Here is a 14,696-nt window from a genome sequence, read left to right on the forward strand (position 1 = left end):
ATGAAATCTGTGTAATGGAAAGAGTAACCTCCTCTATGAGGCTCCAGGAACTTCAATCTGAGTACATTTGGGAGAAATGGAAAGTGTACATTCCCCCGAAACGCCCTTCTTTTGTGGAACTGTTTGAATCTTTTATTTAATGATCGACTGTCTTATATTGAGAAGAAAACACCCCGTGTGCTGGGGAATAATTTGCCCCACATGTTTACCTTTCGCCCTCTGTCGCAGATGCTCCAGCCTCGAGCAGCCGCTATCTCCCTGAAGGAGGGGCTGCCCTAGCAAGTTGTTACTAGTTTGTGAGCGGGCAACTGTCGGTCAGAGATAGATATTGCTGTGGGACACCTGGAACACTTCCTTCAGCCATAAGCGACAACAAATGTGATTCAGTGTCCTCAGCTGTTTAGTCTATCTATTGAGGAATGTTGATTATTACACTCTCTAGTTCAAACCTGGAGCTACAGGAGAGGTCTTCAGAACTGATTGTGGCATCTCGACCGTGTGGTCAACTCGTGGCCCGTGACGCGTCTTGCCGTAACTCCAATACACTGTCAGTGTTTGCCATCAAAGCTCCAGCTTAGGGGTGGGCGATATTGAAAAATATATTATCACGATATTTTTCAAGCAGTGCAATAAAAGACGTTAGCATAACTGAAGGGAAACGTTTTTTTTTTTCTAGTTTTTTTTTTTTTTTTATCACGATAGATACGATATCTCTGAAAAAGCATATCGTGGAGACCTAATATCGTCACGACGATATATATCGTCATATCGCCTACTCCAGCTCTCCTCGTGTCTCTCTGAGTCCTGACTCCTATTGCTTCAGATGTGTCCCCCACCCCGTGTTCTTGCGTGCTTATTGATGTTGTTTTGTCAAGAAAAAGAAATAAGACGGACCACTCTGTACAACGATTTCACTACATATGTATATACGTACACTGAAGTTGAAATGTGATCCAAATAAATAAAAAAAGAATAAAAAAATGTTTCTCTTATGGTTTTCTAATTTAACTTTGAATGTTTGTTTTCATATTTTAAGAAGCAACACTTTAAAAATAGAAACAGAGTCTTCAAAGGAACCCTGGTTTTGAAAGATGAGTAATCAGACACAATAAGGAAGTCTTATTTTATTCTATTTGTGAAAGACGAAACACAATGAAATTATGACCGCTCTCTTTTCATAATAAATGTTGACTTTGTGCGTTAGTAGAATCTCCAGAGTGATATTAACTAACAGTACAAAACTAATTATATCTCGGTGGGTCGTTCATCATTTGCAATACCAGTACCAACAAAAGGAGAAAAAGCAGTGCAACATTTTGGAAATATACGTTTCATACAGATTCAAACTGTTCAGTAAAACCCTTTCGAGTCTTCTCTGTGGTTGCGTTCACAGACAGTAGGATGAAACAGCGTTGTGTGACCCACCCTGAGGTTGAAGGCTCTGACGGTGCGGTCTCCGGAGCAGGTGTACAGCAGCCCGTCGTAGATCTGCACCGCGTTCACAGCTTCCTGATGGCCCTCGAACGCCCCTTCAGAGGGCAAATCACCCTCGCCGTGGTCCGAGGACGCATCTGACGATAACAAAGAAATACATACATGAGCACAAAGTGAAGAGTATTTTGTTTTAATGTCATTTCCCTTGCGTCTGCTTTGACGCTTGTTTGTTTTCAACATGTTTCGTTGCTTTTACCCTCTTATAGTATGGTATTTAAATGGCTAATATATATTCTTTGGGTCACAGGATTGGCTGCTACAAATACATGCTCACTCACATGGAGAGAAATAGATGTTCCTAAAAGTTAAACCTTAAAACAAATCAAGTATACACTGGATACACTGGATACTATTTTAATTTAGGGGAAGATAAGCCGTCAGTATTCCTTAATACATTTACACATTCTTTAAAGAATCTAGTCCATTTTAAAGTAAGAAATACATTAATTAGTTCTTACCTTAATAACAGAAAACCACAAAATATACAGATAGTCTTTCTATCAGTGCATTTGTCATATTTTATTGTACTCTCACTCGTAGTTTCTCACATATTTACATTTTGCTAAATACACGAGGAGAGCTGGAGCTTTGATGGCAAGGCAAGGCAAGGCAAGGCAAGGCAAGTTTATTTATATAGCACTTTTCAACACAAGGCAATTCAAAGTGCTTTACATAAAATGAAAGACATTAAGCATTAAAAAAAACCCTAATAAACATTAAAAGAAAAAATACATGGATACAAGTTACAGTGCAGTCTAAGATATGAATAGTTCAATTAAAAGCAGCGACAAAAAGAAAAGTCTTCAGCCTGGATTTGAAAGTAGTCAGAGTTGCAGCGGACCTGCAGGTTTCTGGGAGTTTGTTCCAGATATTTGGAGCATAATAACTGAACGCTGCTTCTCCATGTTTAGTTCTGACTCTGGGGACAGGAAGCTGACCAGTCCCTGAAGACCTGAGAGATCTGGATGGTTCATCATTTAGCAGGAGGTCAGACATGTATTTGGGCCTAAACCATTCAGTGATTTATAAACCAGCAGCAGTATTTAGAAATCTATTCTTTGACACACAGGAAGCCAGTGTGAAGACTTCAGAACAGGAGTGATGTGATCCACTCTCTTAGTGTTAGTGAGGACTCGAGCAGCGGCGTTCTGAATCAGCTGCAGCTTCCTAATAGATGTTTTAGTGAGACCTGTGAAGACACCATTGCAGTAGTCCAGTCTACTGAAGATAAAAGCATGGACAAGTTTTTCCAAATCCTGCTGTGACATTAGTCTTTTAATCCTAGATATGTTCTTTAGGTGATAGTAGGCTGATTTAGTAACTGTTTTAATGTGACTGTTGAAACTCAGGTCAGAGTCCATGACTACACCTAGATGTATGGCTGTATCTGTTGGTTTGAACATTGCAGACTGAAGCTCAGCGCTAACTTTTATACGTTCTGCCTTGGCTCCAAAAACCATTACCTCAGTTTTATCTTTGTTTAATTGGAGAAAGTTCTGACACATCCAGTCATTGATTTGTTCAATGCACTTACTCAGTGTTTGAATTGGAGCATAGTCTCCTGGTGAAATGGTTACGTAAATGTGTGTGTCATCCGCATAGCTATGGTAACTTATTTAGTTGTTTTTCATTATCTGAGCCAGTGGTAGCATGTAGATGTTAAAGAGAAGAGACCCCAAGATGGAGCCTTGAGGAACCCCACATGTCATATTTGTCAACTCAGATGTGTATTTACCTATAGAAACAAAGTTGTGTCTGTCCTTTAAGTAGGATTCAAACCAATTTAGAACTGTTTCCGAAAGTCCCACCCCATGGCAAACACTGACGGCTTATTTGGAGCTTCGGCCGGAGAATTCACAAGACATGTCACGGGCCACGAGTTGACCACACGATTTGGATGCCACAATCAATTCTGAAGAACTCTTTCTGCAGCTCGAGGTTTTAACTAGTTCGGAGTGTAATAATCAACATTCTTCATCAGCGAGACTAAACAAATATGGACCCTGAATCTATAGAGCTCTCGTCCATAGAAAATAATGTGCGCCAGGGAGCCTACGTCCCTGAACAGTAAACTACCTCATGGCGGCTTGTGCTCTGTCACAGACTGGCAACAACAATGCGCCCAAGCTGCCCCTCCTTAAGAGAGATAGCAGCAACACCCCAGGCCGTAGACCCAAGCCGTGGGAAAGAGACAGTGAGAGGAGAAAACTATGAACTGGGTCAAAGGTTGAATACCGAAGCAAATTATTCCCCAACAGTATGTTTTGCTACATATTCTTCTTTCCGTGTCTTTGAACGCACCATTTGGACCAAAGCAAACTCCTCGTATGTGTAAACGTACTTGGTGATAAAACCAATTCTGATTCTGGTCATCAAACCGATTTAACAACTTTACATGCAATACATTTCCTACCAATCCCCTCTAAGTATAACTTGTGTGTGTTTCTCTGTATAAACGTTTAAATACTCGGTACACGGGGGGCGATCAGTTCGCCTCAGAATAAATATCCACATTCTCAGAAAGTCCATCTAATCACACGTCTCTAACAGCTCTATGAATAACTTGCCCATACAAAGTAATTTGGGCGCTCGGAGGATCTATTTTAACCCCCGAGGAGGAAGACATGTCTAATCCTGGAGCAAAGAGACCGGGGAACCGTTTGCTCCCTTTTTGTCAAGAAAGCATCACATGTAACGTTGTGTTTTTTTTAGAGAATATTTGAGATTTCTGTGATAACTTAAGGCCTTAAGTGACAGAAACTAGGGCATGTTACCTCCCTGCATGATTTAATGATGTATTAATAGGATTAAACTGCTTTTGTTGGAGCACAACCCGACCTGTAGAACACGTAAAGGGAAACGTACCTGAGAAGATCATCGACATCTTGGGCGATAAGACGGGAAACGGCATGTCACTGTGGGGAAAACATTTCAGTTTGTTAATATAATGAAAACATCGACATGTTGGGCACTTCTATGTGCTGCTATTACTTCTTTTTTTATTTTGGAAATGTCAGCTTTAGACATTTTGAAGAATTTTTGACTTAAATCTCCGAGAACATTTCATACATTTTCTGGCTTTAATGTCAAAGAAGTGATCAAGTTTTTCTTGAGATATTCTTAGAGATTCATGTTAGAAATGTTTCTCTCTTTCTCATGACTTCAAAATCTCTAAAGTGTGTGATATTTTTACCTCTTAATTTTCACTTACTCCGATTATCCAATTAGAAATGTTTCTCTCTTTCTCATAAATGTATGACTTGGTTAATTGGAGTAAAGTGAAGAATTAAGAGGAAAAATATCACACACAGATTTTTCCCTCAAAAGGTTTAACTTTACTCCAATTCACCAAGTTTGTATCAAATGTTACAACTTAAGTCTTGGAAAAGTTCAGTTTCTTCTCCCCATGTCCCTAAACACTGTCGTACAACTATGATACGGTTAAAAAACAGACCATGGAAGTAAATTGAACTCGATTTTCAAAGTCTTCTCCCCAGAGTACAGAAGTCTCTCACCTCTCGGAGGATCTGCACACGTCCATGTCGCTGGTGGAAGGTAACCTCGTTGCAGGCGATGTGGGGCTGCAGACAGGCTTCCGTCACCTCCATCTCCTCCTCCTCCTCCTCCGCCGGGGGAATCTCCAGCTTGTATTTGTGTGTCTCGGGGGCTTCCTTCTTCACGTCTCTCTCCTCGGAAGGACGGCGTCGAGGGTGGCTGACAGGAGACCCTCCGCCGGTTCTCCTTCTGGGTCGGAGCCACCGCGGCTTCATCGCTTCTCCGTCCAGCTCCGTGTCGCTGCTCTCCGCCTGCTCCATGCCCCCGGCCTTCTTCAACACCTTCCTCTTCTTCAGCTTCCTCACTCGCTTCCCGCTCCTCGACTCGGGAGGAGAGGTGGGCAGGTGAACAGCTGACGGGGGCTCGAAGGTGTGTGAGGAAGCTGCAGAATCAGCGACGCTCCCGACCTCGGAGCTCCGCCTGCTGACGGAGAGCAGCTTGATGGAGGCTTTGGAGTCGAGGCAGCTTCTCGATGCCTGCGTGGCTCGCTCCATCGTCTCCACCAGCTCCGATAAGCTGTCTTTAGAGTCTGCAGGGTCGTTGAAGACCTCCCACTTCTGGTCTGTGTTGGTCGAGTAACGCTCAGGGGACGGCTGGAAGTTAGGGCTGTGATCTGCAAGAGATTCAGATGCAAGGGAATCAGAACACCGCGTCTTTAATCTGCCTTTGACCAGGACATTGCTATTTATTTAACATATAATTGATTCAAACTGTCCGACTCTGCATTAAAACGGTCTCGAAATCATACAATATGATCAAAGCTAAGTCACTTAAACTTAGCTTGTTATCTGGATTCTTTTGTTTATTCTTTTCTCCCCTTAAAGGTCCCTGATCATAATTCCTTTGTTGAAGTCTACTAGAATAGATTCACATTGTTCAATGTTCCAAATTCACATTGGTTTCTCAGCATCTCTGTATAGTCTGTGTATCCACTCTCTGCCTTTAACGGCTTGTTGTAAGACATAAAGTATGTACATGTTGCAATTGTGTACGTTTGTTCTTATAATGTTCAAAGAAAAAGCAAGTTTGAAAATAAATGTACTGCTACCTGGTGACTGAGCTGCAGATGGGGGGGGTGCACGCAGCTCAGGGGTGGTGCTGTGAGCGGAGGGGCTTTTATTCTCCCCGTGGTCCGTCTCCGAGCTGACGTGGATCGGAGACTTTGGTTCCTGTTTGATGATGAGCGGTGTGAAGGTGAGGCCGGAGGAGGGGGCGGAGGGGAGGGAGGGGGGGTCTGCAGGAGGATCTGGGCTGGGGGAGGAAGGGAGGGAGGAAGGGAGCATCTGTGGATAAGCTTCTACCGAATCCAGCCTTTCGTCTTTTAGCTTCACCACGGGGGCTTCCTCTAAGCTACCTGTGAAAGAAACCCGCAAAATAAATCAGTTTACGTTTGTTGTTGTTGTTGTTGTTGTTGTCATACTTCACATAACCAAACTTTTTTGTACACAACGTTAAATACGCATTTGAAACCGCGACGATAGTCCGGGATAAAATATGTTTCCTTCACAACAGCATATACCGACCCCTCTCCTATTTCAGAGACATTGCCCTTACCTTGCATCCCTTTGAGCAACTCGATGCGTTTGTTTCTCAGCGTGCTCATCTCTCCACTCATCTGGGGGGGGGGGGGGGGGGGGGGGACATGTGAAAGGACAGTCATCAGAAAGAGAGTATTGCTGCCTGTAAGTGGGTAGGTGATCATTAAAGCAAGCACAAAAGAAAGGGGCCTAAAAGCCTCGACTTAAAGGTCCCCTATTATACTGTTCTTCATCAGTATATCACAGGTCTCAGATATATGCAGAGCCTGTCTCTGATTGGCTGAAACACCAAACAGATCATTGCAGCATTACCCATAATCCCCTCTGTTTCAGCCCTGTTTCCAAAGTGCTGATTCTCTGTCTGTGACTTTAGATGAAAATAAGGAGCCCCTCCCCACGCCCCTCTGAGAGACATTTGGTTACAAAGAACTCAATGGAGCTCTAGAGGAGATTCAGGTGATAGGGGGGGGGGGGGGGGGGGTTACCTTGTTGCTGATTGGCTGATGGTTACACAAGACAACACATCGTTATGACATCATCAAGTGGCCAAAATCTGATCAGCTCATTTTCAGGTTTTTATAGAAATTGATCAAAAAGAGAGAAAATCTTTGTTCCTGAAACTTTCAGAGTGTCTTTCCACAGAGGGGACACATGTTGCTGTAGAAGAGACATGAAGAAGAGGGGACACATGTTGATGTAGAAGAGACATGAAGAAGAGGGGACACATGTTGATGTAGAAGAGACATGAAGAAGAGGAGACACATGTTGATGTAGAAGAGACATGGAGAAGAGGGGACACATGTTGATGTAGAAGAGACATGAAGAAGAGGAGACACATGTTGATGTAGAAGAGACATGAAGAAGAGGAGACACATGTTGATGTAGAAGAGACATTAAGAAGAGGGGACACATGTTGATGTAGAAGAGACATGGAGAAGAGGGGACACATGTTGATGTAGAAGAGACATGAAGAAGAGGGGACACATGTTGATGTAGAAGAGACATGAAGAAGAGGGGACACATGTTGATGTCCTAAACGTAGAAGTGCTCTGTACCTGCTGTTTGACCACCATGAGCCGCTGCACCTCCAGGTACGCCGCCTCCAGAGCAGCGCGAGCCTGGATCAGACTGGAGTCGACCGTCTGCAGCGAGCGAGACAGCTCCTCCTCGCGCAGAGAGACGGTCAGCAGCTGGTCGATCTGCAGGCGCTCTGTGAAGAAGAAGTACACTTCAGTATCTCCCTCTGACTCGGAGGCAATTCAACCAAAATCATTTCGTTGCACAAGCGGGGACAAAAACAAACCGTACACGTTGGAAAAAAGTGAAAAATGTCTGCCCCAGTTTCTCAAAGTCCAACGGGACGTCTTTAAAGTGTTATGTCAGTCAAAAACACACACAATATTATTTGATATGAAATAAAGCAAAGCAGAAATTCTCCGTATTTTTCCCGACGTTCCCGCATAAACGTCCTCGCTTGAATCGGCCGTCCACATGCGGGACATTCATCACTGCAGGAGGACTCATAGATACTGACCTTTTTTGGATTTGACTTTCCTCCGTTTGCTGTTGTGTTCCAAACAAGACGTCTCTGCACTCGGGACGTCCTGCGAGGGAGGAAGCATTTCATTAGAGTTAACACTGAAGTCCTGCAGCATATTCAGTGTGTCCTTAAAGCGGAGGTAAGGAACGAGCGAGACATGTGTCAAACTCGAGGCCCGGGGGCCAAATCAGGGCCGTGGTGGATTTAATTTCGGGCCCGCAGGATAATTTCTAATTGCTATTAGATCTGGAACGCCGGTATATTGCACACCTTCACTTCATCCTGAGGGTTTCCAAACATTGAACCAGTCCGGCCCTCCACGAGTACCCTTTTTTAAATGTTGGCCCACTGTGTATTTGAGTTTCACCCCCCTGATCTAGAGGTTTCACTTCTTTTAACTGGTAGGGTTTACACAATAACTATACATTGTAGTCTAGAGGTCAGCAAAAAACAAAAGTAAAGACACACTCGGTGAAATGTCCTTTTATAAACCCAGACATTTTAAGACCCGTTTACACGTTTAAAGATCAGCAGTCCCTTGCGTTCATGTAGTTCACCCGATAGACCTTTAGATTTAGCTGTTTGCAAGACTAATGTCTGTCTATCTGTCCGAAATGCTTCATGGCTATTTCCTCTATTTCCACATCGGAGAAATGGTATGAAATCTTTTTTTTGCAATGTCAGTCTTTTTTTGCAATAACTCCAGAAACAACGTCTGTCACACATCTGTATAAAACATCAGCTCCTCTTTGACCCCCTTCCTGTTCTCAGCCCGGCTGCTCTTCCTCTCTTCTCCATTCATGTCGTTCGCCTGATAGACCCAGGGCCGTTTCTAGCTTTTTGGGGGCCCTGTGCAAGATGCTGTTTGGGGGCCCTTGTTTTTACAGTGTTTTTAACTACTACACTTTTTCACCAATGATTTTCAATGACTTCTCCGTGACCTAATTTTCCATGACCAAAATAATTACTCTGTCAGCGTACCACTGGAAATGGTTTATTTTAACATGGAACAGGAACATAAGGTCTGCATACGAAACATGTTGTGCCTATCTACAACAAATCAAATAGGCTTACTAGCTTCTACACGCTAAAGCAGGGGTGTCAAACTCAAGGCCCGGGGGCCAAATCCGGCCCGTGACTTCATTTCATGTGGCCCCAAAAGAGCTTGCAAAGAATAATATGTTTATTATAAATGCCGATTTACAGAAGCACGTTGTCCATAAACTACATGTCCCACGATGCATCTCAAATTAGACTTTTATCTCAGAATTTCCCTTTTTTTCTTCTAAATATGCCGTTTGTTTTTGTAAAAGTAACTTTTTTTTTATCAAATGTTACTTATTTGTCCAAAATGTCACTTATTTTTTTTCAATTTCACTTATTTTTTTGATTTTGACTTTTTTTTTCCAGAATGTGGATTTTCTTTTTAAATAATTTTGTGACATTGTTACTGAAGAGACTTGCAATTATTGTCCCTAGACTTCTGCTTTCAGACGTAGTTAATTATGAAGTTATTATCTGATAATAATCCAATGCAGAGGCAATAATGTCATACAATACAGTATTTTATATATATGATATATTTATATACATATTTGTATATAGTCTTAAAGTTACAACCGGCCCTTTGAGTGCAACCATAATGCTGATGTGGCCCGCGATGAAATTGAGTTTGACACCCCTGCGCTAAAGCAACTAAAATCTCTCACCAGCAAAACACCTCGACAGTTAAATGCCATTTTACGTTTCATTCCTATAAGATATTTATTATCGTTATAGTATTACTATTTTGGCGATTAGCTAAAATATAAATTATATTTGATGCAACTTTAGTTACATTTCCATGACTTTTCCAAAACGTTGGGAAAAATATTGTTTTCCAGGGCCTGGAATTAGCATTTTGAATTTCCACGACTTTTCCAGGTTTTTAATGACCGTAAGAACCGTGTATAAACAATGGGGGGGATTCCGAGGCATTTACGATGATCTGTGGAGACGCATCAAAACTCATTGAAACTTACAAAGAATGATACTAAAAAGGTAAACAATAAGGCTCCTCTACGTCAACAAATGCAAGAGATGCAGCATCTTCCTCACTCATTGGCTGACAGCCCAACGATGATGGACTTTATTACCCCACAAACACAAGCCACAGCTTTGCCATCATTGCAGTTTAGTTGTGTTTATATCCTCCATTTGATTTTTAAGGGTATAATGCTTCACCGAACACAGGAGGGGGCTCGGCAGTCTACAATAAAGACGGCTGATTTGAATTCTCCCCAAATATATTGAGGCTGAACCTGAACTTTCAGCTTGGGGGCCCCCTAGTGGCCGCGGGGGCCCTATGCACCTGCATAGTCCGCCTATAGCAGGGGTGTCATCTCCGGCCACATTAGCATCATGGTTGCACTCAAAGGGCCAGTTTTATATACAAGACTATAAAAATACATATGTAAATATTTAATATATATAAAATATTGTATTATATTACATTATTGCCTCTGCATTGGATTATTATCGGAGAGGGTAATAAAAAAAAAACGGCCCTGGATAGACCTGTAGATTTAGCAACACCACTTTCTTCCTATCCGTCCTAAATGTTGTATAAAACCTCCGTTCCTCTTTCCTCTCTGTTCTCACCCCAGCTGCTCTTCGCCTCTTCCCGGTTCCCTGTCCGTCGTAGAGCTCCTCCATCGAGCTGCTGTCTCCGAGCACAGAGTCTGACCTCTGCAGCATCCTCACTGTGACCGAGGTCAACTTCTCCGGAGCTTTCTCCTCACTCCGACCCAGCATCTGCTCCACCTGCTGCTGCTTCTCCTCCTTGCTCCCTTTGGCGGACGCAGGATTTGGAGAAGGGAACTCCGCTTCTCTTTGTTCCGGCGCCTCCTTTTTGATGAAGGGTGTGAACAGGGAGTGGGTGGACGCGGGGGCGACGCTGCTCTCTGATAAGGAGCGCTTTCTGGAGGCGGGGGCGTCCATTAAAGACTCCCACTGGAAACCCTCGATCAGGGGAATGTCTCCTTCCTCCTGGCTCTGGTCCTCCTGCTCCATCGGCACCATCTCGATCCCAAACCTAAAAGCACACACGGGACAAAATGTGAGCTTCGGGGGAATCAAAGAAAACTCTAACTACAGGATCCATACGTATTCTAAAGACTGAAATATCAGGGTCTGAACTGAGCGACCCACAATAAGGCTTTTAGGGTGATGGCTAGGGCTGAACGACGAATCGATTTTAAATCGCGATTTTAAATGATGAATAATACATTTTTGTGTGTCAGTCATCCACACCGATCAGAAGTGCTGTGCTCCACATGTACCCGCCATTGTTAACCAATCAGAAGTGGCCCATGATAGAAGGTGATAGACAGATTGATCCAATCACCTGCCAAGTCTGTTTGAAAGTGCCTGCCCTTTCCAAATGGCTTCCAATGGAGCTTCAGATGGTTTGGTGAAAGCATCTGAGTCAGGTTAGTAACGCTCCATCACGTGTTTCTATTACAAGGGGAATCTTAAACTGAAGCTTGACTTCAAAGCAACCCAACGGAAGTTTCATGTAAGTGTAGTTCTTTCGCTCGTAGCTCGGGCTGCTAGAGACGGGAGCACATTGATACGACCTTCCTAGCCGGAGATATGGCCGCATTTTACAATAAACGTCCGTCGGGTCGCTTAAAAACAAATATCGCAATCGAATCGCAACATCTGTCCGAAAATTTCAATTAGATTATTTCCCCAAATCGTGCAGCCCTCGTGATGGCCTCCCTCGCATATTCGGTTTTAAATGTATGTTTTTGTATATATATATATATATATTGATTGTTGTGCTTTTATTTATGTCTTAATATGTGAACATGTGTTGATAGGATATACATATTTTTATACATATTTGTATTTGGGATGGTGGGAAACGGCATTTCGATCTCTCCGTCTGTACACACAACTGAAAGATGTATATATTACTATTCTTTTTCATGTGCCATTAAAAGTCTAAATAATGTAATCCTCAAGCTAGTGTCTGTGCCGAGAGACGACAAACTAATATTACGGGACGATTGCAGCATTTTCTTTAAGTATTTGAATGTAAGCATATTCCCAGACTTCCCAAACTGTACAGACTTTCACCTTGTAAATAAAGTACCACCCACCTCGGCATGCCTTTCCCTTTGTCCTGCTTCTTCCGGACCTCCTGGTACACCTGCTCCCAGTTGACGTTGCGTCGAGACCCGGAGGAGCTGATGAGTTGCCTCACCGTGGGTTTGAGTCCCGAGTCTTTCTCCGAGTCGCTCCTCCGGGACTCGCTCAGGTTCCTGACCCGCCGGGCGATGTTCAGGTTGGGCTCGTGGGCGCCCGGTTTGCTTTTGGTGCTGATGTGTTTGGTCAGGTCTCGCTTCAGGACGGGAGGCAGGTCCTGTTTGGAGAGACCGGACGCCGTTTGAGCGTCGCCACTTCTGGAGGCGTCGCTCTCTGAACTCTGGCCGAACTCCGCTGCCTGCATGGCTTCATCTGAGGCCGCTGAGGACGCTTCCTTCTCCGTGTGCTCCTGGTGTAATGCTGCAGGATCGGAGCCCTCCAGAGTCGAGGTGCTCACTTGTAACGACTGGAGGAACTGGCCGCCGTCTGGAGATTGCGACGCAGGCTTTTCTGCTCTCACTAAATCCGGCAGCTTGGGTTTAGCGGCGTTCTGCCTGTTCTCTTTGTTCACTCCGACCTGACTCTGATCCTCCACGATGTGCAGCTTCATCTCCGTCCTGTTGTTCCTCTCCAAGGAGCTCTTCTTCTCCAACACGCTCAGTCGGGCTTTCTTTAACGCTTCTGGAATCTGCCTCTCCTGCCTCGACTGAAGCGGCCCGACAGCCGGAGCCTGGGAGCTCAATCTGGCTGATTTGGATTGTGCCTTCAGCTGTTTTGAGGCGAGTTGCGCCGGACCGGGAACTGACGTCGTCTTCCGGTCTTTTTGCAGCGACGGCTTACTCGCTTTCTGATTTGAAGCTCCAGGGGTGGCGTCCTGTTTGGCGTCTCTCTGCGTGCTGCTGCTGCTTCTGCTGCCGCTGCTGCTCCGGTCTCTGGGTTTGGGTTTGGGGATTTTTTTATGCTTCCCTTTATCTTCCACGCTCCGTTTCTCTTCAGGCCGAGACTGCCTGCTTAAAGCCTCTTGTGGCTTCTCTTGTTTCTGGGGTTTGGGGGGCTTCTCTGTGGGGGGCTTCTCTGTGGGGGGCTTCTCTGTGGGGGGCTTCTCTGTGGGGGGCTTCTCTGTGGGGGGCTTCTCTGTGGGGGGCTTCTCTGTGGGGTGCTTCTCTGTTGGGTGCTTCTCTGTTGGAGTTGTCTCCTTAAGGGGCACAGACCCAAACCCCTTAGTGCAGCAATGGGTAGTCCAGCGACACGCTTTGTCCAGCTTCGGATTGCTCCCACAGGTTTTGGAGCTTTTCCCGCCGCTGTGGTCCGGTTCTGGGGTTTTCACCTCTCCGTTCTGAACGACCTCCGCCTGCTGATCGTTCACTTTACTCTGAAACTGGTTAAGAGGGCGGGAAAACAAAATGGGTGGAGGTGGAAACATGGGAGCAGACCCGAAGAAGCTCAGCGGTCGGCTTCTTTGCGGTGGGCACTGGGCGATGTTATTCCTCCCGTAGATGCCGTTGCTGCTGCCGCCGCTGCTCAGCCACGGATGGCGGCTCTGCTGGGAGAATCCATTCTGGTCCCACTGCCGGCTGCCCTGGTTGTGTAAACTGCCTCCGGCGAACTCCGCCGACGCCCATTTCTGCAGGTTGGGCGGCTCCTGAGCGTGCCAGGTGGCGCTCCTCCCCGGCGGCTGGCTGTGCTGCCAGGGCGGTGCCTCCCCTTCAAAGTGGTTCCCCCGGTACCAGGTCCGGTTGTGAATGGATCCTCTGGAGGCCTGAGCCTGCTGTTGTTGTTGTTGCTGTTGTTGTTTCCGGGCGATCTCAAGCCGGTAGTTTTCCTTACTTTCTTTTAGTTTCAGCCTCATCTCCTCCTTTCTCCGGCGGTCCGCTTCTTCTTTTGCAAGCTTTGCAGAAGTGGCCTCTTTTTCTTTCCTACAAATACAAAAACAGAGATGCATCACGCATGTAGAAGTCTCCCGAAGCTGTTTTCATGGCTGTTTCGACACGTGTGTGAGCAGGCGCACGAACAAGCTTCTCCTATGCAAGCTGGCATTTATTCTAGATAAGAAAACTCATTATTCATTGCAGACATTTAGAAGGTGAAACAAATATATGTGTGGATAGTAATGTCAGAGTAGGGGCCTTTAACTCGTCACAAATTGGAGGAATTGTCATGCTACGGCAAGCCGCGAGGGTCAGAGTATGTTTTGGTCATTGGATTTTCTTTTCACAAATAGTTATTCAAAAACCAAAACGACTGGATATTACATTTTAAAATTGAAAAACCAAAAGACGTTTTTCTTTATCATGGTCAAAAGGGGATTTACTAAACTTAAAAAACTGGATGATTTTCATTTTCTACTTCTCAAAACAAAAAATAAAATCACTAGAAAACAGAAACAAAAACAGTTTTTTCATCGTCTGCTCCCGGACTACCTTAAAAAAAATAAGAGC

The 14,696-nt window shown here is 44.6% G+C and overlaps 1 protein-coding gene across 1 annotated transcript in view; it reads right to left on the reverse strand.

The window, feature by feature from the left end:
- znf106a (zinc finger protein 106a) overlaps positions 1-14,696 on the reverse strand; it is a 32,878-nt gene that overhangs the window by 5,499 nt on the left and 12,683 nt on the right. Inside the window, 10 exon segments of the mRNA XM_071201679.1 lie at positions 1,426-1,571; positions 4,360-4,409; positions 5,010-5,047; positions 5,049-5,662; positions 6,098-6,403; positions 6,604-6,664; positions 7,643-7,797; positions 8,122-8,191; positions 10,768-11,200; positions 12,273-14,174. Coding sequence (XP_071057780.1) covers positions 1,426-1,571; positions 4,360-4,409; positions 5,010-5,047; positions 5,049-5,662; positions 6,098-6,403; positions 6,604-6,664; positions 7,643-7,797; positions 8,122-8,191; positions 10,768-11,200; positions 12,273-14,174 — 3,775 coding nt within the window.

Source organism: Pseudochaenichthys georgianus, chromosome 22 (assembly GCF_902827115.2).
Source record: "Pseudochaenichthys georgianus chromosome 22, fPseGeo1.2, whole genome shotgun sequence".
Classification (NCBI taxonomy): Eukaryota; Metazoa; Chordata; class Actinopteri; order Perciformes; family Channichthyidae; genus Pseudochaenichthys; species Pseudochaenichthys georgianus.